The sequence below is a fragment of the Antechinus flavipes genome, chromosome 3, assembly GCF_016432865.1.
Source record: "Antechinus flavipes isolate AdamAnt ecotype Samford, QLD, Australia chromosome 3, AdamAnt_v2, whole genome shotgun sequence".
NCBI classification, from domain to species: Eukaryota; Metazoa; Chordata; class Mammalia; order Dasyuromorphia; family Dasyuridae; genus Antechinus; species Antechinus flavipes.
In genome coordinates, this window is record NC_067400.1 from 18,438,117 (window position 1) to 18,461,189 (window position 23,073).

At 41.5% G+C, this 23,073-nt stretch overlaps 1 protein-coding gene across 1 annotated transcript in view; it reads right to left on the reverse strand.

Moving 5' to 3' along the window:
* Positions 1-205: 205 nt before the first annotated feature.
* IFT80 (intraflagellar transport 80) overlaps positions 206-23,073 on the reverse strand; it is a gene marked incomplete at its 5' end in the record, with an annotated part of 83,380 nt that continues 60,512 nt past the window's right edge. Inside the window, 7 exons of the mRNA XM_051990479.1 lie at positions 206-1,281; positions 8,055-8,178; positions 16,624-16,796; positions 16,886-16,975; positions 17,743-17,914; positions 19,257-19,404; positions 20,615-20,750. Of these exons, the coding sequence (XP_051846439.1) occupies positions 1,174-1,281; positions 8,055-8,178; positions 16,624-16,796; positions 16,886-16,975; positions 17,743-17,914; positions 19,257-19,404; positions 20,615-20,750 (951 nt within the window). The remainder of the gene's footprint in view (positions 1,282-8,054; positions 8,179-16,623; positions 16,797-16,885; positions 16,976-17,742; positions 17,915-19,256; positions 19,405-20,614; positions 20,751-23,073) is intronic.

Genomic DNA, 23,073 nt, shown 5'->3' on the forward strand with positions numbered 1-23,073 from the left:
ATCCTAGCAATATGTGGAGTGTCTGATATTTTTATACAGAGACTTCATCTTCTCGATTAACACTTGCCAGCTGTGCAGGCCGCCCAGCCCTCTGTGCTATTGCATTCAGTATTTTAACACCATTCATTAACAAGTTTTCAGAAAAAGAATCCTACAGATATTTAGCTAAAATAGCTTAGGCCTGTTTGATGAAAGCATCAAGTAATAAGTATAAATGAACTTTATTGGATAAACTTCTCTTTTAACAAATTTAGGAAAGGGGAAGAAATATTTGTACTAACAGCATTTGCAATCATTACATCTAAATTTAAATTCACAAAAGGTACAAAACTATTCAGTGCTAACATAGGAAATAAGTATGCAAAAACTTGTTTATATAAATTTTAACAACTGATAGGCCATAATAATTGAAGAAAAGCTACTGTGATAGATTAATAAAAAGCAGTTCACTGTAAAATCTCACCTAAGTGAGGCACAGAATCCTACAGGCTGATGCCTTGGGGCAAGATAGCTTCTTCAAATCGTGCCAAATTAGCAGCATTGTCACCCACAACACTTTCTAAAGCATTTTAACATCATGCATGGAAACAGTGGTGAAAATTATGCTCAATCCCAAACCTTATTAACTTGAATAACCTTGAAGCGGTTTATACAAGCTGCTTCAAAAAGTCCCTGCCTGATTGGGGAATCGTGAAACACACTGTCCTTGGTCAAAACCTAGCTTTAGAGCTTTGTCATGTCCCCTTCTTGGTGATAACTTTGTGTATGTGAGAAAAATTAAATGATCCTCTCTTCTTTTTTAAGAGGAAAATCCTCAACACCAATAGTAAGGACCCACCTGACATTTTCACAAATCCACCTTCTTTTATTTTCACTCTAATAACAATCTGGATGATTGTACAATTTTGGAGAGTTATATGATAGCTCATGATAGTTCTTTTCAAAAAGTTCAGACCTTGGAGAGCAGCAGAAATGCTTCTACAAGAGAGACTGTCAGGAATGGCAGTAGAGAGAAGATGGGCATCCAACCGCTCTTGGGACAGGGATGGCCAGGGAGGTGCAGGGGAACCAGGAGAGGAAAGAAACCCTCTGCTAACGCTAGGCTGGAAGACGAAGAGCTGAAAAGGGCAGCCTTGGCCGGCCTCCCCACCCTGGACAGCGAGTCCCAAGCTCTCAGTGTTTAGACATCAGGCTTTTGCCGATGAAGTTTGAGGACCGCTCCCGTTCTTTGGTAATCTCCATCTCTATCTTGGCTTTGATTTTGTCCCAGTCTACCTGCAGCTGCAGAAATAAAAGGAGAAGAGTGTTAATTGTACCTTTTTCCTGGAGCAGCAAGCCTTCCACCACTGTATTCCAATTAGAGTCTTTCCCTCTACTTGAGTCTACTAGTTGGATGTTGTAATCCCCAGGCCTAGCAGAATGTAAGTTTTCTGAGGGGAAGGAGAGTTTCATTGTTAAGTCTGCATCTCTAGAGTCTAACATGTCTTATGTAGAGTAGAGGTATAATACATGTTTGCTGAATTGAATTTCTGCATTTTAATAATGAGTAAGACCCATGTGTATGAGAGCCAGGGTTTTCTGTTGGCAGATTATGTCTTCTTAGCATCTTAGGAAGCCTGAGCAGGTGTTTCCTGGTTCTAATTATTAATTGCTCACAGATGAACAAATTGGGAATGCTTTGGGAGACAACTTCAGATAGTGGGGAAAGGAGTGGGTCAGGATGGCTTTTTAACAGTGACATTTTAATATCTCACTTAAATAGGAGCGTAGATTTAATACGGGAAGGAATCTTAGTAGTTATTAAGTCCAGCTCACTGATCTTACAGCTGAGGAAACTTGGACTTAGAGGTCTCCCAGGTGTCACTGAGCAGGGCATTCCCAAACTCAGGTCTGCTGACGCCTGCAGGGATCCTTTCTATTGTGGGACACCCCTGCTCTGGAGCTCCAATAGTGGTAGCAGCCCAATGGAAGAGGGCAGCCGACATTAGCAATGAAAGGATTCAGAGGGGGCCACACAGAGGTTGGGGGGAGGTTCAGAACTGCTCCAGTGACCCGCCCAGCTTGTCGTCCTGCTGGAAACACCCCAAATTCCAAGTATTTGATTAATATGAGGCACAGAAGATTATTAGCTAAATGTCCTGATGGGATAGGCTGCTATTAAATTTTCCTCACTATTTATTTAATCTGATTCTCTTATCTTCAAGCTTAAGGTTCCAAGAGATACCCAAGAATCCATTCCATTTGGGAATGACTGGAATGAGACTCCACCCATCCTTAAAGTGATTCTAGCAAGGAGAGCATGCACAAAGCTGAGTCAATTCTGGGGTCAACCTGGTAGCGTGCGTTCTATCCAAGGCAAGACCAATACAAGCTCAGAGCCGGAAAGGAACTAAGAGCTCTCTGGTGGAACAAGACTAAACTCCCAGACCCAAATCAAAAGTGAACCCGATTTCTAGTGTGTATGGAGGGGCAGAATGGGGAGGTGTCATGCTATCCTGCGTGCAACTCAAAATGTAAAAATTGAGGGTAACAGAAGGTCAGGATATTCTTGTAAATCATCACGTATTGTATGTTGATGGAATCAGAGTTTACCTTTTATGAGGCAAAAAGCACTCTTCATAAACATATGTGTGTGTATCTATCTATCTATCTATCTATCTATATATAAAATAATCAAAGATCAACTGATGGAAATGTGCAACAATCATCAAAGTGCTTGAAGGGATCATTTTTCACTGAGATCATAGCAATTTTTTTTAAATAGCAAAATAATTTTTGTTCACATTGAACAAAAATATTTGTGAAAAGGAGACCAAGTTTGATGAATTTCTTGGTCCTCCTCCAGGCCTAAATTAGCTCACAAATGTTTCTGAAATCAATCACAACAAAACCATTTATTGATGGTCCACTAGACACCTGTCCCTCACCAGAAGTCATCAAGTTAATTGCCTACATTGACATCAAGGTTTCATAGCCTACAAATAAGATTGCCAGTTGAAAGCTATTATAGTATTGAAAATAAATGTTTTACTCTGGCAGTTATCCAGTTTGTGAAAACTATTTTTACTGACATTGAAGACCAGCAGTTTCCAAATGTTTTTTGATCACTCACACTTGTCATTAAAACATTTTTGAACATACACCTCCAATTTGTATGTTATTTATAATTACACATAAATTATATAATATCCTACTGTACATTATTGTACATTATGTACATTATAAAACTTACCCAAAATAGAGTTAAAAGGATGACTTAACAGATGAAATAATATTCTATCAGTAAGGAATGTGGACTCCCCATTGAGAGTATGATGGATAAAGCTAGAGTTCACTGAGTAAAGGAGTGATGTGGTCAGACCTCTACTTTAGAAAAATCGATGTGGCCACTGAGTGGAGGGTGGCTTGGAGTGAGCAAACACTCGAGAGGCACCACAACTGTCCCGGGGTGAGGCGATGAGGGAGTGGCCCACAGGGCGGCAATGTCAGAGGAGGGGGCACTGCAAAGATGGGAGCAGAGAGATTTGTTAACAAGATAGCCAGGTGGATGGATGTGACACGGAAGCTGTAAAAACCTGGGTGCCACAAGGGCAGTGGTGCCCCTGATGCTCACAGGGGTTGGGAAGAGGAGCGGGTTTTGGGAGAAAAGCGTGACTTGATGTTATTTGTGGTCCGGTTCATAATTCACTCAAGCCTGCTCATCCAGGAAAGTTTACTCTATTCCATGCAAAGCAAAAAGGAGTGGGGTTCTCACTCACTGACCACTGCCACTGTGCCAGCTTCAGTCATGACGTGGTCTGGGGCAGAGGGTGGGGACAGAATGCTCCCGGAGCACCTGAGCTGACTCAGAAGGCGGGGAAGTATTTGGAGGACACAAGTATAGTCATGCTGAAGGGAGAGTGAGATGGGACCCATCTTCTGATTGGCTAGTTCCCACTCGGGATCAGGCCATAACCTCCAGAGGAGAATTCATGGACCCTGCTTTGGACCACTGCTAAAGACCATGGGGGAAGGGAGCTTAGAAATGGTGAATTCTGAAAAGTAACAGCTTGAGCAGCATATATACAGAATATATATCTGTATCTGCATATATGTGTGTAGATATAGACATATGGATAGGACTGTGAGCTTCATAAAGATTCTCATAACTTTTTGAAATAGATATTATGACTATTGTCATACCCATTATACAGGTAAGGAAAGAAAAGTGGAGAAAGGTGGATGTGTGCAGGGCTAAAGCACAGTGTCTTGACTCAGAGAAGTATAGAGCAGCAGCATCTAGGTAAAAGTATTAGGAGCTGATCAGGAAAGAGACAAAAATTTTCTTTTTATACTAATCAAGTTCAAGTCCATGCGGTACAGAGATTATCCTCTCCTCCATATACTCCCATAATTCCTTATTTGCAGGTCAGATGAAATCATCTATGATTAGCTGCTTCTCAGATAAGAGTCTTTAAAAGCAGATTGTAGTTTGAAAGTTAATTTCAGAATTGTTTGTGTTTCGATTTGGGGCTCTGTTACAAAAGAAAATCTTGCCTTTAAACCGAGCTGACCAGAGAGGCGGTGTGTCTGTTTTTCCACCTAGGCAGTGCTCACTGGCACGAGACTCACTGCTGAAGTATTCATTGTCCTTAATAACTATTTCAGGATGATGATGAGGCTATGATTACCAAATTTCAGGTTATACTTCAAAATTAAACAGATGATTTTTATCTCTTTGGTTTTGGATAACTGCAGTCATTAATCCATTCAGTTTGAGAACCCTCACCCCGGGTCCCTCAAATGTGACGCACAAATTCAATTATACCACTAGCTCTCGCTGGCCTTAAGTCCCAAACTACATGCTTTACATCTTACTCAAATCCTTCCCACTGTTCCCAATAAGGATATGCCCGACGGCTGTCCCAGGAGATTGATTTTCACCATCCCTCTGGTTCCATAGATCTCTCTTCCTTGGTCCTATTCCTAGTACATGTACTGTTTCCCCTGGTTAGAAAGAAAGCTTCTCGAGGCCAGAAATTGCCTTGATTTTGTCTTTTGGGATAGTGTCTGGCACGCACTGAGGGCTCATTCATTCTTTCATTCATCCATTTATTCCTCTTCCCTTCCCATGGATAATCAAAAGTTAAGTTGGCTTGAGGATCACAGGGATTTACTTTAGAGACACTTATATTGGAGTTTTGGGAGATGGGAGATGGGAGATGGGAGATGGAATCTGCTTTCTTTAATAAAATCTCATGTGTTTGTGGGAATTGCATATTGGAAGATTCCTTAAAACACGCTTCTCCTTGAGGTCTTCAATTCTTTCATAATCTATCACTGAGACTCTTCTATGAACACCAAAGTTCTAGTTCTCCAACTCGATATTTTTAGAATAGCTTACATGCAACAAAAGTGATCATTTAAAGAAAAACCCTGAAAAATCCAATAGGTTTCCAATATTATAATCTTTGAAAGATTCCAGAAAGTTCAAGGACAGGAAACCCATGGGGATGAGGATGTTTGTGAGTTCCTGCAATTTATGAACTGATCTCTAGGATTTTCTGATGCAGAAAAAGAAAAAAACCTGAGATTTTAGCAAGATAAGCAGCTTCCCCAAAACTATACAATATAGAATTTGACAAGAAAAGTCCTCTAAAGGTAAAGAGAAAGACAAGGTGAACAGTAAGAGAGGCAGCATGACGGGTGGATCGAGTATTGGCTTTGGAATTAAGAATCAGGAAGATAGGGATCCAACGCCTCTCTCTGACTATCGTCATTGTGTGACCTCAGGCAAGTGGCTGTTCTCATTTATAAAATGCTGGCATTATTCATAAAGTTTTTAAACTACCCAAAAACAATGCCTCTGGAACCTTTTTAATCACCACATGTAATTTCAGCTTTCTGGCTCAGCGTAGAAGGGCCATCAAAGCACATGGGCAGTGGCCCCTCCCAGCTGCCTCTGCGGTCGTTGGTCCAGTTCCCCCCAATTACCAGGGAGCCAAGACCAACAGGGTCCATAGCCATGGAGAGGGAGCCCAGAGCTGAGACTGAGCCCGTGACCCAGCACAACTAGGAGCGCCTGAACCCCAAGTCCTCCAAGTTCCATGGGGACAGCAAGATGGAGTAGAGAAGGGTCATCAGACGCTCCTGGCAAGGCACCTAACTTCCAGCCTCTTTTCTCCTCTCTTAAGTGGGGGTAGTCACCCTAGCACTGACCACCCAGGGCCGTTGGGAGGAACAAATGAGATTGATATTATTAATAATAGGTAGCATCCTCCTAAGATCTAAGATTTAAATTTAACATTTCCCCACAGAAATTAGTCTCCTTAAACAACAACACTTTCCGTGGCTGACCCTGAGAGTGGGTGTTCCCTCACGGGAGAGGGAAATGGCCTTTGCCCAGTAACTAGCCAAGCCTCCAATTACTTTGCTAGAGACAGGGCAGTAACATGGAAAGGAAAGTGAATTAGGGATCAGGTGCCCTGAGTTCTAAGCTGCTACTTGTAAGTCATTCACTGTCTATGGGCCTCAGTTTTCTCCAAAGGAAAAAAGGGAAATGAGGAAGACAGGAAGCCTGAGACATCTTGTGGATCTGAAGTTTTTACAAAAAAGTAAGAAATTGAAACTTAATGGTAGAAAGAAAGAAACACATATACGTAAAAGGTAGAGATAAAACATTCTTAAAGATATTCCTTCCCTGGGTAAGTTATTTATCCCCAGTTGCCTCAGCAAAAAAAAAAAAAAAAAAAAGATATTCCTTGTGTTAAAAATTTGCTTCACAATTTATCGTTTGATTTACTAGTGATGACTACTAAATCAAGAAAAAATCCTTGATTCTAAGAAGCTCTAGATTTCAAAAAGATTTCTAGTGCTACAAATCAAAAAACTAAGTAAGAATGGATGCTTCTGCTAGATAGAATACAATTTCCTGGAAGGTAGAAACTGTCTTCTTTAAAGGATATAACATAAAATTCATCCTACTTGTCTGAATATAGGCTACATGCACTAAAATGGAATCTCTTCGAGAGGAAAAAAATAACACAAATTATAGGAGGTATTCAGGTTTTGTACAAGCCAGATTTGCAGGGAGGGAGTATGCTCTATATTCTAACCAATTTAGTACTAAGTGTTGACAATAAGGAAAGAGAAATGCCCAGGGGAGTGAGATTACAGACCATTCCCCCAAGGGCAGGGTACCTGCTTCCACTCTCCCACTCCCTCCAGCCAAGGGCCTAGGAGGTCTCTAGACCGCTCAGCACTGTAGCACAAGGAGTGACTTTGTTCTGCCTGATGAATGAGGAAGTCCCTTGAGTTCCCGAGCCTCCTGGGCAGTCCAGAGGGTCTCAATTTAGGCCAGGGACAGTCTACCTTCCTAAAGAGATCTGCTTCAGGTCTATTCCTGTACTCTGATGGTCAGTCAATAAATGTGAAGTGACAGGTACTGTCCTAAGCGCTGAGGATACAAAGAAAGGCAAAACACAGTCCCTGCCCTCAGGTAGCTCCCAATCCAATGGCCCCAGCTTGGTTCCAGCTTCACACTAACTTTCTCTTTTCATCCTTCCTTGAGAGAGTGACTCCTGGCAGGCCCTCTGGATCAGGTACTCAGGGAACCATCCCAAAGGCCTCTAATGCTACATCGAGGTCCAGGGGCAAGGGCTAATGACAAATTAAGTCTAGATATGGCTGGTGGATGATTTTTTAAAATAAGAATTAGTCACAATGTTGGCGAGATTGCAGAAGTATCAGGGGAAACAAGTCAGATTGGGGTCATGACATCATAAGGATAGGCTGTCCTTAAAGACAATTATAGTAAGGAATGAAAAAACATTTTAAACTCTTTATTACTTTTATTTATATAAGAAATTATTATTGGGGCAGCTAGGTGGCACAGTGGAGAGAGCACCAGCCCTGAAGCTAGAAGGACCCGAGTTCAAATCCAGTCTCAGACATTTAACACTCTCTAGTTGTGTGCTGAGGGTCAGCAAGTCACTGAACCCCAACTGCCTCAGCAGAAAGAGAGAGAGAGAAAGAAAGAAATTATCACTGACATTTTAATTTGTGCTAATACTTACCCCTTCTGCATACTGCAAATAGCGTTTATTAGTTTCCTGTTTCCCAAACGTCTCTAAAAACTTTTGCCGGTATGCAAGAACCGTGTCGACATGTGTCTTATGCTTTACAGCCAACTCAAGGGCCCTGTGAGAAGAAACGAAGAGGGAGAATGAGGGGGCCGGGCCACCCATCAAGACGACAGCCCCCGCCCTCACCCACTCTGTTGTTTTCACTTTGACTCTTCCGAAGCTGTAATACACAACCCTCCTGGATCATTTCGGGTCATTTTATGTACTTCTTTCTCTGTGATAAATCATTTGATCAACTTGGACAAAGTCAAAAGTTAGTCAAGGATTTCTCCAGAGTAGATAGCTAAACTCTAGATTTTGGTCTTTTTTAACTTCTATAACCTTAATTTAAAAAAAAAAAAATCAAGATCTTGTCACCAGTCTATAAATGTAGCATCAACAAGGCAGTAGCTTCAAAGCCTTTTTTGAAGCAGGCAAATTAAACTAATTCTTTCAAGCCTTAATAGCTTAAAATGGGCCTGGCAAAAATGTCCTTCTAAAGCCTCATCTAAATTTTTTGAAAAAGAACGAACAGTCGCTGAGGTATCCCAATAACTAACAAAATTCTTTTAAGTTAATATAATCTCCTCTAGCATATGTGAATTCCCAAGTTACTTTGGGATATTTTATCAAACAAAAAATGGGGAAACAAGTGGATCACAGGATAACAGTTTTGGGTGGGTAGGGATTTATAAGATACAGCCTATAGATTATTTACAGTCTAGAGAAGCAGCAACTCCAGAAGAGTTAGGAGGCCATGTCACAAAGGAATACTTTGTGTGACGTGGAAACAAAAATATCTGGATGGAAGAGAACATTCTTTTCCTGCTGGATTGCTACTTAAAACGTTCCCTAAAAGCCTAGGTTGGGTTGACAATGATACCTTACCGCATTTAGGAGACAACTAACTCCACATTATGTGCGAGTCACAGAAACAGTATGTCTCCAGTTCTAAAATGGTTATCTGGCAGCTAAACAAATGCGACATTAGGTTCTGAATTTGGAAGGAATCCATGGATCTCTCTGTACTCATTTTAATAGGCTGCATATAAAGTTATTTCAAACTATGATCTTTTAAATACTCTGATCAAACCCCAAGTACTTTGTTTAACCCAGAGAAAGTCATAGAGGAGTTAAGAGCTAAAGATGGATCCTCTGCAGACTCTCCCACCCAGAAGCCTCGAGGACGCTCCTTCAGCTGCCCAATGGTATCCACAGGCACGAAGGCGATCCCCAGATATAAATCTGCGTGACAGGCAGAAGTTCCTGAGGAGAGAGTCTGCTCCTTAACAGGGGCATTTGAGAAGCTCAGGAGGCAAAGGGGCTTAGGAGGCTTCCCTGGATGGACACGCTGCTGGACCCCTGAGCCCCTGGCCTTCCCACTAGGGGCCACAGCCCTCCTCCTGCCCCCATCCCCGTATGCATGCCCATCTCCCTGCCCAGGGGACCCCATTCCATCCTCTCCTCCCCCCAGGGCCCACCCCTTCCATTACCTCTTTCCCTGCTGCCCACAAATACTCCATGTCTCCCCACTCTAAGCACCCTTCTCTGATCCCGCCCTCACTTAGGGACATGTCTCTGCCCCGGCCCCCCACAATCTGTAGGGGACAATCATCCAGGTCATCAGTGGCTTCTAAGGGCCAAACCCAATGATCTCTTCTTGGTTCTTATCCTGGCCTTCTCCATGGCCTCCAGCATCCCTATTTTCATGCCAGTCTCAGCAGTTATTTTTTTTAAATAACTTTTTATTGACAGAACCCATGCCAGGGTAATTTTTTACAGCATTATCCCTTGCACTCTTTTCTGTTCCGATTTTTCCCCTCCCTCCCTTCACTCCCTCCCCCAGATGGCAAGCAGTCCTATACATGTTAAATAGGTTACAGTATATCCTAGATACAATCTATGTTTGCAGAACCGAACAGTTCTCTTGTTGCACAGGGAGAATTGGATTTAGAAGGTAAAAATAACTTGGGAAGAAAAACAAAAATACAAACAGTTTACATTCATTTCCCAGTGTTCTTTCTTTGGGTGTAGCTGCTTCTATCCTTGATCAATTGAAACTGAATTAGCTCTCTTTATCGAAGAGATCCACTGCCATCAGAATACATCCTCAAACAGTATTGTTGTGGAAGTGTATAATGATCTCCTGGTTCTGCTCATTTCACTTAGCATCAGTCCATGTAGGTCTCGCCAGTCCTCTCTGTATTCATCCCACTGGTCATTTCTACAGAGCAATAATATTCCATAATATTCATATACCACAATTTACCCAGCCATTCTCCAATTGATGGGCAGCCATTCATTTTCCAGTTTCTGGCCACAACAAAGAGGGCTGCCACAAACATTTTGGCACATACAGGTCCCTTTCCCTTCTTTAGTATTTCTTTGGGATATAAGCCCAGTAGAAACACTGCTGGATCAAAGAGTATGCACAGTTTGATAACTTTTTGAGCCTAGTTCCAAATTTCAGCAGTTATTTTTGAAGGAAAAAATAATTACAGAGGAATAATTGTGGGGAAATGGCCTGCCTTTCTCACCCCAGCAACCACTGGCAGACCACTACTTTGCCCCTGTGCCTGGCCCCTGGCCCAACTCTATGATCAGTGGAGATGGGGCCACACTGGCCCCAAGGGGCCAACAGGAGGCAGCACAGCCCGGGCAGGTCACGCCAGCCCCATCCCCCGGACTAACCTTGGGCTCCTACACCCAAGAGTCTGGGGGACAGACATGTTCCAGGCCAGGCCTTCAAGTCACCACAGGAAGTAACTCCTATGGCAGAAGCTGCCTGGGGAGCTCCTGCAGCCACAACCACTGAAGACCCATAACTGGCCCAAAGCCCTGGCCCGTGGTTCAGCATCAGAAAAATGGAATCAGATACATGAGGTTACAGAGGCCTTACCATGGGCTTTGCTGCGGGCCCAACCTCCAATCTGACCTGCGGCTGGAACCTTCCCTAGGGGTTGTCTCCTGAATTAGACCAGGAGCTCTTTCTGAGGGGATGCCCATCAACAAGTTATGGAAAATGAATATAATGAGATACTGTGATACCGCAAGAAAGGAGGAGGGGGGACTGACATGGAGTTAACTGAGCAGAACCAGAACCATTTCTATACTAACAATATTATAACCAACTTTGAAAGACTTAGTAATTCTGACCATGGCAATCACCCACCACAATTGCGGACTCATGATGAAAAATGTCATCCATCTTCAGAAAGAAAGCTGTTGGCTGTGTTTCTTCTCCCAAAGAGATCTTTAAAAAGAGAAAGGGACCTGTATGTGCATGAATGTTTGTGGCAGGTCTCTCTGTAGTGCCAGAAACTGGAAACTGAGTAGATGCCCATCAGCTGGAGAATGGCTGAATACATTGTGGTATATGAATGTTATGGAATATTATTGTTCGGTAAGAAATGACCAGCAGGAGGATTTCAGAAAGGCCTGGAGAGACCTACATGAACTGATGCTGAGTGAAACGAGCAGGAGCAGAAGATCATTATATACTTCAACAACACTATATGATGATCAATTCTGATGAACATGGCCCTCATCAACAATGAGATGAACCAAATCAGCTCCTATGGAGCAGTAATAAACTGAACCAGCCACACCCAGGAACAGAACTCTGGGAGATGACTATGAGCCGCTACATAGAATTCCCAATCCCTATATTCTTGCCAACCTGCATTGTTGATTTCCTTCACAAGCTAATAGTACACTATTTCAGAGTCCGATTCTTTTTGTACAGCAAAATAACCATTAGGACATGTATATTTATATTGTATTTAATTTATACTTTAACATACTTAACATGTATTGGTCAACCTGCCATCTGGGGGAGGGGATGGGGGAAGGAGGGGAAAAGTTGGAACAAAAGGTTTGGCAATTGTCAATGCTGTAAAATTATCAATGCATATAACTTGTAAATAAAAAGCTATAAAAAGAAAGAAAGAAAGAAAGAAAGAAAGAAAGAAAGAAAGAAAGAAAGAAAGAAAGAAAGAAAGAAAGAAAGAAAGAAAGAAAGAAAGAAAGAAAGAAAGAAAGAAAGCTGATGGATCGAGTAAAGACTAAAGCATATTTTTTTCTATTTTTCTTGCCTTACATTTTGTTTTTTTGTGGAACATAATATGGAAAGTTGTTTTGTGTTACTACATGTGGGTGATGGGTTCTGGTTTTTTGTTTTGTTTTGCTTTTTGCCTTCCTAATGAGTGAGGGAGGTGAGGAGGGAACAATTTAGAACTGGAAATTAAATAAAACTAAATTTTTAAAAAAATAAAATGTGATCTCCATGAGGAGGTACTCGCACTTTTCTATTTGTAGCCCTTGTACTTGTCACAGAGCTCTGCACATGGTAGTGAGAAAATGCTTCGTTTGTCCATTCACCCATCCATTTATTCCTTCTTGGTCCTCCCAAGACTAGAGCTTGCAGAGAACCTGCATTAGTGGAAAGCTTTGAAAGATTGGTATAAACAGAGAAGAACCAGAAGAGGAAAATCCCTGGACTGGAAGGGTTCAGACCATGTCTGAACAAGAATTCTCTCTCCAACACTGGCAAAAGTCATTCAGTAATTGCTTAGAATCTTTAATTAATCTGTCAATAAGCAGCAGTTGGGGGTGACACAATGCAGAGAGTGCTGAGCCTGGAGTCAAGAAGCCCTGAGTTCAAATTTAGCCCTAGACTTCCTAGCTGTGTGACCCTGGGCAAGCCACGTCCCTGTCTGCCTCAGTTTCCTCATCTGTAAAATGAAGACAACAGGAACAATTACCTCCCAGGATGGTTGTAAGAAGGAAAATGAAAGCCTAATTTTAAGGGGCTTGGCACAGTGCCTCACACAGAGTAGGTGCTTTAAACCTGCTAGCTATCATCACTATTATTGGTACACTAGGCCAGAAGTCAGGCCAATAAACGCTAGGGATACAACCAAAAAATCAACAACAAAGGTGGCTCCTGCCCTCGAGGAGCTCACAGGAAGACATCAGGCACCTGGCTACTGTACAAACCAGAAGCAGAACAAATTCAGGCCATGGAGGGAAGGCCCCAGAGGTGGGGGGATCTGCAAAGGCTTCCTGCAGCAAGGATGAGGAGGGAGAGCCTTCCGGGCCTGGGGGCAGCTGACTGACCGGTGGAGCCTCTGAACATCCTGGGGGTGGCGAGGAGTTCTCAGGTGAGCAAAGAGCTGTGGCAGGTGAGGGGGCTGCGCCAAGGGAGAGGCAGAGCGGGGTCATGAGACGGGGGACGGAGGGATCGGACCCAACTGTGGGTGGGAGCGATGAGAGAAAGCGGGAGCCTGGGAGGGAGGAGGGGGAAGAGACCAACGAGCTGTGTTTTCCATCCATCTGCAGTGTCCCGCAGGAGCTCAGAAGCCAGCGGAGCTGAGTGGATGGGGGATCACAATGCCTGACTGTGGCTGTGTCAGCTGGGTCCCTTCTGCTTCTGCTTGTGTCTGACTATCAGGAAGGCTCTCCTTACACAGAGCCGAGCAAGTGCGCGGATGGAGAGGCAGGAAGCAGGGGAGATATCAGGATAGGTTCTGAGGCAGCAGGGAGCCCCCAGGAGGTAGGTGTGAGGAGACTGGGGAGGAAAGGTCAGTCACTGTGCTGGACAGACCTTGGAGGCAGGAGACGCGGAGCAAGTCTCTTAGAACCCCTGAGCCCTCCTGGGCAACTGCCTAAATCACTAAGTTGCAGAGCTGTCCCAAATCTTCATTGGGAGAGTTTCCTCACCCAGAGATTCCCACATCAAAAGCTCAAGGGCCTCCAAACATAAAGTCACATCCTAAGGGCCAAGCTGAAGAATCTGGGAGCTTGTGGGTCACCTAGGCCATGCAGGAACCAGCCGGCACAGCCGGGAGCCAAGCCCAAGTTTCTGACTCCAAATCTGGCATACTCTCCATTGCACCTTTCATGACAAAAATATTGCACGCCTGCAAAGAACTAGGGGGAGAAAAAACCCCAAATGATGTTTCTGATTATCCTTTTAAGTGAATAGTGCTTCCTTATGATGAGTAAAAGGATTTGAGACCCACATTTACCCAAGACAGACTCTACACTTGGAATTGTATCTGTCTGGTCCAAATAATTTACAGACTTAATTAGATAAACCTAAGTGCTATCTAACATATGTTATTTTCAGATATCAGCAAGAAAAGATGATTGCCTTTATTAGTCCCTATTGTGTATTAAATAATCATCAACTCTGACTTTTTCCATTTTTCTCTTTCCCAATAAGAGCAAATTTAAAAATAAAATATAAAGTACTTTCCCCATTACAACCAAAGTCCAGTTTTCACATTTTAAGAAAATGAAGAACAAAAGTAGGAACATTGATTGGGGAAACACTCCCGAGACCTAGGACAGTGCCAAAGGAATGAAATAACAGCTTTAAAATTTAAAGAGCTATTATATGCAGAGATTCAATAGTGCTTATCCAGCAATTTAGATTGCTTGTTATATATTTTATTTTAAAAATTAAAGCAAGTTTTCCCAATATTCTAAATTTAGTTTATTTGCAAACTGTCAAATTACCAAAAGAACATTTAAATGTCTTTCTATATTAGTAATTGTGAATTAAGGTTAATAAGGTCTAGGCTGCTCAAATATAAATTGGCAGATGCATCTTTATGAATAGTGTACATGCATGAACTGTCCAGTGTAGGGTGCATATTTCCTCCCTTTAATTACTGAAACCAGCTGCAAAAAAAGGTTTTGAAATATCTTAGGAGGGGACAATTAGCAATGTAAATGTGCAGTTTCTGGCACCGCCCTAAAAAACACTAAACAAAACAGTGAAACCTTAAAATTTTGAAAAATTATTTTTGATGAGTCAGAAGTATAGAGAAAAGCAGAACTAGTTCCTGCCCAGAGGTCTGGTTAACCTGCAAACCAGAGGTCCAGGTCAACTATCCTAAGGGTTTGAATGGCCCTACATGCTACTTGCACTTGAGTGGATCATTTTGCCCATCTGTAGCTGGGCAAAAGGCGTCTTACCTAGCCATATTTTCACAAACAGAACAGAACCCATAAAGTAACTAAGTGCTCATGGGGGGAGGGGGATTCTCTTAGAAAATTTAGGAGAAATTTAAGTAACTTCTATCTGTATGTTAAACATCCTTAATTAACTAAGAAATACCCTTATTTTTTATTTCCTCACAAAACCAAAACATCCCCAACCAAACCAAGTTGTCAAAGAGAAGCTAAGTAATTAGTCAAGGGCCAGAGAAGGAGGAGGAGACAATGCAGGAAAATGGACACTTGTGGGAGAAGTGGAGTTAAAATTTGGGAACAGAGTGAGCCAATGTAAAGCTAGAAGTGTAAAAGCTGAGGAGGCCAGAATGTTACTTGGGAAAGTTTCAGGGAGAAAGTAAAGGAAGAAAAGAACCAAGAGATAAAACATCTGACACACAAAATAGAACCGAGATGAGAAAACCCAAGACATGAATCAAATTTGGGAAATGGAACAGAAATAAAGGCAACACAGGTCCAACCAGGAGAATGGGAAGAAGGTTGTGTGGCAGGAAAAAAAAGAAAGAAAAAAGCCTGCTCAGAGTCCAGATACTAATGACAATGACAGTCAATTTGAGATTCCCTAAAAGAAACATGAAAATGGGATGGTAACATTTTCAGTTTAGTAAACTGGTCAAAAAAAAAAAAAAATAAATAAATATATATATATATATAATATATATATATATATAATATATATATATAATATATATATATATATATATATATATATATATATATATATATATATATATATATATATATATATATATATATATATATATATATATATATATATATATATATATATATTAAGCACCTAGTATGTGCCAGGCACTGTGCCAGGAGCTGGGATACAAACAGAGTAAATGATAGTTAGTCCCTGTCCTCAAGGATCTCAGAATATAAAATGGGGGATAAGACATGCAAATCACTGTGTACAAACGTGCTACAGACAGGAGAAACTGGAAATACTCTACAGAGGAAAGGCACCAGACTTCCGAGGGGACCAGGTAAAGGCTTCCTGCAGAAGGTTGGCAGGTGGGTACAAGTTAAAACTGGCCTGCCATTGGCTGGGGACAAGAGAAGATGATAACAGGACCTCACTCCCTGCAGGTGTGAGACCAAGGGAAATGGTAATGGTGAAGTTCTTAGCGCAGGGCCTGGCACACAGGAGCCGTCCCCTAAATAGGAGCCGTAAAGGGAATGGCAGTGAAGATTCGGCCTCCTTGAGTCACTTAGAGCACGTGCCAGATACACAAGGATTGTTCCTTGTGACCCATCAGGAGCCGGGTTCTGACCCACCGAGCAGCAAGGAAGGGGAGTCCTCCCACTGCTCCCGTCCTCGTCCCACCTCCAAGTCTACAACAGCAAGCTAAAACACCATCTGACTGGAGAGTCCGGCTCGTGGATGGTCATCTGTCCAAACCCATCCCTAGAGCGAGCCTTTCCTACTGCAGTCATGTCTCCAGGGGCCCCGGGAGGAGGCCGGCCTGACAGTCTCCTGTGTCTGGGTCAGTACCTTTCCCAGTTGTAAAGATTGATGTTGATCTGGATCGCCTGGTAAATGAGGCCGGCCTGAAGGAGCACCATCTCGGCCTCCTGGATGTTGCCGCTGAACATCAGCATGTGGGCCATCTTGGACTCTTTGGACGGAAGGTCTTTGATGGAATTGATGTACTGGACCTTGTCAATCTGGACAAAAGAGAAGACATATTTGAAAGGGGAAGGAAACTCTGTGGTTTAAATCAAGCTACAAGACCCAGACGAACAGAACTGCTTACTTCCCCAATGGATGCGTAGCCTATTTCTGCAGTCGTCATGTCTCGATTGGCCACTGACATGGCAGCCAGGCAAGCCCACATTGTCTGCTCCTAAAGCGAAACAGGAGGAGAGTTTTTCGTGATCAAGCTGTAGTAAAATAAACAATTTAAGTACCAGAACTAAAATAACAACTTTAACTGTATTTTACTTTTTAAAAGTAAATGCAATAACAAAGTGTTCCAAAGGGTAAACTTCAAAATAGTTTTAATTTATGGAGTCTCTTTGGATAAGTGTAGAAACACCAGAGATTAAATAAAAGTAATTTCTGAGGGAAAATTTTTTTTTTCTTTTTTTCTGAATTACCTTAAAAATATACCCTCATGGCAACATTGGGTTGTAGGCCTATAGTTATGCATGTATTGTCAGGAGTTCCTAGGATTCATCTTTTCTTTTTTGAAGAATACACCTAACTGATCTTAAGAACCAGCAGGAAACAAGGGTTTCTTTGAAAAGAAAACTCTTATCACCTTCTCCAGAGTGGTTCAGAAGGACAACAGATTTCTAGTGGGCAGGAACATTACAGTCCCTGAGTCCAACCCTTCCACTTGACAGATAAAGAGTGTGTTCCAAGGCCACAGAACTAACAAGCTTCTGAGAGAGAATCTTATTCCCAGTACCAGTTCCCTGCCCAAAGGAAAGAAAGACTCCAAGAAGAATTCCCTTTGGAAAGGAAGCAGAACACAAAGCCCTCTGTCCCATCCCTCTACTGCCCCGCCACCATCTGTTCCATCCCGGCCCCAAATCACCAAAAATGCAACATCAATGCAAGACAAAGAGAACGTCCAGGTTCATCTGAACTTAACTCAACTGAACATACCTTAACAAAGCGACACAATCTTACAGCATCTTCCCATTTTGAACTGCTAACATACTCATGAAGAATAGCGGGATATGGCGAAATGTTGATGTGAACCAGAGAGCCGTCTGCTCTTCTTATAGTTACCTGATTTCCAACAAAACTCACAATGTGGGGATTCTTACTGAACTCACTGTTAAAAAAGTAAATATTAAGTTACTTCAAAATTTTTTAAATGGGCACTGTATTCCAAGAACAAATTTTTCTATAGACTACTATAGATTTGGGGTAATTATACATCTTGCCCTATCTATACATTGCTAACTGCCTTCAGAGTCCTCAAATGCATAGGTGAAAAGAAATATTTATAATAAAAATGAACTGTACTTTCCTTTATGTACTTGTACATGAATATATGATATATCAAAAGCCATGAGGTTTAACTTGAGAAGCATTTGCATTTATGGCCTCTAACAGCTTGAGCTTCTTCTTCTTCAACACTAAATCATTCCATTTCAAGAATAATAGAGCTATTAAAAGGTGAACTAATAAAAGTAAAAGAATTGTACATTTTATGTTATTTTCATAATTATAAGAGATGAACAAGAGTGACCTCGATGATTTTAGACTAATATTCCACAAGACTCTTCAGCAATAAATCTTTTAAAAGGTCAAGTTCAATAGGAGTTTCAGTAATTCCAAAAAGTTTCTTTGTCGTTTTTTCATTTCAGTCATGTCCAATTCTTTGTGACCCCATTTGGGATTTTCTTGGCAAATTGAATGTTTTGCCATTTCCTTCTCCTTGTCCTTTACAGATAAGACACCAAGACAAGCAGGATTAAGTGACGTGGCCAGGATCACATAGCTAATAAGTGTCCAATGCCATATTTGAACTCAGGAAGATGAACCTTTCTGACTCCAGGTCCAGCATCCTCTTCACTGAGTCACCTAGTTGCCCCAACCTCTAAAATACCCTGAAAAAGATTAAACATTTGGGTGAATTCTACTAATAAATGGAACTTGGCTGTGTAAACCAGACATGAAACCAGATTCAAAATATATAATTTTTTCAAAAAAAGGACAGTTTTTGAGTGAAAAATTATTTTTATTAGTATTTTTCATGACCAAATGGCTGAACTAAAAATTTAGGAAATCTAGAGAGTTATGTTGCTTATCTCAGGGTGAAGAAGGAGGTATCTATGTGTATCTATTTACCTATACATGAAGATATGGGTCTTTATCTAAAGATGTTTATTTATATATACCTGTAACATTTTTATAAATATGTGCTATTTTTTCTTAATATTTGTATATAAATAAATATCTAGAAAAAATAACACCCAACACTTGGCAATTTAATATTCACAAAACAGTATCATTTACGTAAGTAAGATAAAGCTGGGAAGAATTAAATGAGCTGAATCTGATACTTGAAACATTTTTCCTGGTTAAAATTCTAAGTAAAGACACAGGTTTAACACTGTTGTACGTTTATTAGCTACAATAAATATCACTTCACACAAAAGAGATATTACCTCGCATCCCTTTCAAACAAGGTTTTGGGCAAAATATCTCGATCGACGTACACAGTGTTGGGATAATACCACACTGTAAAGCGAGTGTCTTGAAGTCCACAAAGTATATTGGAGGTGTCACACCATGCCAGAGTATGCACCATCGTACCTGCACGTGGAAAGGCAATTAGAACTGCGCTACACAGGACTTTCACTGACACCATGTAAAATACATTGATAATTATTACTTGTGAGTTACCATTAATGGTATGTTAATTCCTATTAGAATGTTAATTCCTACTAGAAATGTTTGTGAAATGAATTATTAAAAGTAACTTTACAAAGAAGTTTCAAAGTCACTTAAAATTATCCAGCAGCTTGCTTGCAGATTGCTGTGGGAGGTGGAAGTGTGAGGATTAAGTCTGGGCCTGGTCTCACTGCTACTGAGGACTTATGTTCCATGACCTCAGGCTGGCACCTTCTCTGCAAGGGCTTTTGGTTTTTGGCAAGGCAGCTGGGGTTAAATGACTTGCCCACAATCACACAAGCACCTGAGGCTGCATTGGAATGCAGGTGCTCCTGATCTGGGTCTGGTTCTATCCACTGCCCCACCTAGCTGCCCCTCGTGGTTTGGCTCAGAAAGTTGCCCGTAAGAGGTTAAGGAACTCGCCCATATTCATCAAGGCAACATATGGCAGATGTAGGATTAGGCCCAGATCTTCTGGGCTCTGAAGCTGGCTCTCTCTCCATGTGTGCACGTGTGGGTGTCTATATGTGTGTGTACTTTTAAAAATCTTTCTAAAGCAGCTGATGTCAATGATGTCCTCACCTCCCCAGTGTTGTTTTTTTTAAGTTACAGGTTGAATTTATTGTATCCTTAAAAGAAAAAAGCAAGCTATCCACAACAGACAGACAATATCTGCCTTTTCAAGTCCAACCCCCACCCTCCCCATCCCATCCTTTTATGTCATCACATCTCCTCGCTGCATGATAAATGAAACATAAACTTTCTGAAAAATCCTTCTTAAAACATTTCAGAATGATAAGTTAATGGAGCTGTTTTTTCTTGAGTCATAACATTTTCAATTGGCAAGGTCAAACTCTGGGACACATAAGCAGAAAACAAGCCTTGTGAATTGAGCCAAATGTCTCTTAGCTAAGATTAAGAGTCACTTAAATTCATATGTTTATTTGAATAAGCCAAATATTAACGTATACTTTTCAACATCTGAAAAGCATTTATTATGTTTAGGGCAATGTTTCAGGCACTAGGATATCAAGACAAAAATACAAAATAGTTTCTGCCCTCGAGAAGTTTATGTTCCACATGACAAAGCAGTTGTTGAGAAAATGGTAGAGTTTAAATAGATTCTTCTTACCAAGTTTAATAATTTGTTCTTCCTTTCCGAATCGTTTAACGGAAGTGATATAAAGATCTCTATTTTTGTCAATAAAAGCAATTTTTCTTTCATTGGTAAGTCCTTTTTGATCCAAAGCAATTTCCAAGATTTCATTCTAAGATTAAAAATGGAAAAAAAAAGTATGATTAGGGTTTTCCCCCTGAGGATAAATGTTAATTTTATAGCTTTCATATGTACACTGGATATAAGTCACATCTGCTTGTCAAGTTACTATCAGCTATTTCAGGTGAGCTTGCCTTCACTTAAGATGTTCAGAAAGGGCTTACATCTCTGGTTTTGGGGTTTGAAATAGAGATAAATTACAAGTTGAGAAAAGAAATCCCCCCCTATGTTTAAGTGTGGCCCACAGGTATCCCACTTTCTATAGTCTGTAATTCTTACCCCCAGCCTTGGCCCCCAAAATTCTGCTGGACATTGTCTACTTCCTTACTAAAAAAATCCTTCCAGCTTTTTGATAAAAAAAAAAATGAAGCTGTTATAGGAGAAGAGGGAAGAAGTCTCTCTCCATGAGCAGCAACCAGTGAAAAACTCTGTGAATCAACAAGTGTTTGGAAATTCCAGGTAAAAAAACCATCTTTTGGAGATCACCAGTTGAATGGTCCTGTCCGTCAGACTGAAAGATGGCCAGTGAGGAGGAAGATTCTGAATTGATAAGCAAGCCCATTCTTGAATTCCAAGGGGCTTCTAAGGGATTGGATTGCAGTCAGAGGACTATTTGCAGGCTGTTGTAGAGATGTCCAGGACAGTCTCCAATTCCATCTGATTGACCTTCAAGCTCCAATTAAAGAGTCAAGCAGAAGGATGATGCTTGTGAGGAAAAGAAAGAATCAATAGCAAAATCCATAGATGGAATAAAAATGGCATGTATTATAGGGTTCAATTGAGTCTGGGCTTGCTCATCCCAGTGGGAGTGGATAGTCTGGCCTTGATGCAGATCAGCTAGGGAACGGCTTAATGAAGGTGAGGGAATATTACTGTGCTTGAAGAAATAACAAAGATGGTTTCTAAGAAACATGGAAAGGAATTGTGAATTCAGGCCATGGGGAAGTAAGCAGACTAAAAAACCAGTTTATACTATGATATGAATATAATTGAAGAATTCTGATCAACTAAATGTCCAACTCTATTTCAAAGAACAGATTAAAGAATGCTGCCCATACATCTAATATGTAGAACAAGAAAGGCATATTTGGACATGACTGATGTGGGAATGTTTGGCTTAACTGTGCTCATGATTCATTTTTCTTTGTCTCTGTCTAGTGCTCTCTTTTTCCCCAATGGGTGGAGGGAAGTGGGAGGAAAAAAAATGAATTTTTGGTCAATGAAAAAATTTTTTAAGTAAAGACTTGCATGATCATTGTAAACTCATTCCAAGTTAATTATAGACTCAGTTTCCAAAGTGTTGGAATATATGTTGCTGAGCCTGCTTGTATTTGATAGGACCTATCTCTAGCTTGGGAAAATACTAATTTTTCACAAGTTTGCTTAAGGGTCAAGATAAACTTTTTAAATTCCCCCAGCAAATGACAATTTCTAATTGGCAGATTATGATATCCATCATGCACCTGCCTGGATAATTGAGAAATGGTGATTTTCAGGAAGGCAACGTGATGCAGTGGACAAGAGCACTGCATCAAAAGCAGGAGAAGCTCTGCCCTTGGGTGACCTTCAGAGGAGGGAGGGTCCTAATTTCCTCCCTGGTGGCTCCCTCCTACTTCCAGATGCAGGACCACAAATCCCATTTTGGTTTGGTTGAGAGCGGAGCCAGAGTCCCAGTTTAGAGAGGCTCCAAGTCTGGGCTCCATGATACTTGGATCACTGCATACTCTCTCTGGTAGACTCATTCAAGTGGCTTTGAGACTTGAAGGGCCAGAGTTGATGCCTTTGTCTTCTGTAGCAAAATTTTAATCTTGCAGACAAATATTCTCCATTTGGAGGTGCTCCAGCTTGAGCTGCAGGCAAGCATGGAGCTGATACAAGTGGGCCAGGGTTCATGGCTCCCCACCTTGAATGGTTCAGTGGGCAGAGAAAACGAATGGCCCAGAGAAGGTGAGGTGACTGACAGCAAGGAGGGGAGAAGGGTTCAAGGGGAGCAAACAGGAGACAGGCCAGTGATGGGGCACCAAGGCCTTTCTGGGACGCCCATCCCAGCTACAGCCGCTGGACTGTCACATCATAAGCAAAACATACCCAGTTCAGACACTAAAGGCCTTTGGGAGATGTGCAACCTCATTAGCATTGTCCTCCCAGCCCCTACACACTTTCTCACATGAGTGTCAAATTAGATATTTAAATTATGGGACGGGGATTAGGTTTGGTAGGACATGGAGAATCCCTGGTTGATGCAGGCCATCATCGCTCTGGAAGTAAGGTGACTTGCCTAAGGTCCCACAGTCAAGATGTGTCAGAGGCAAGAT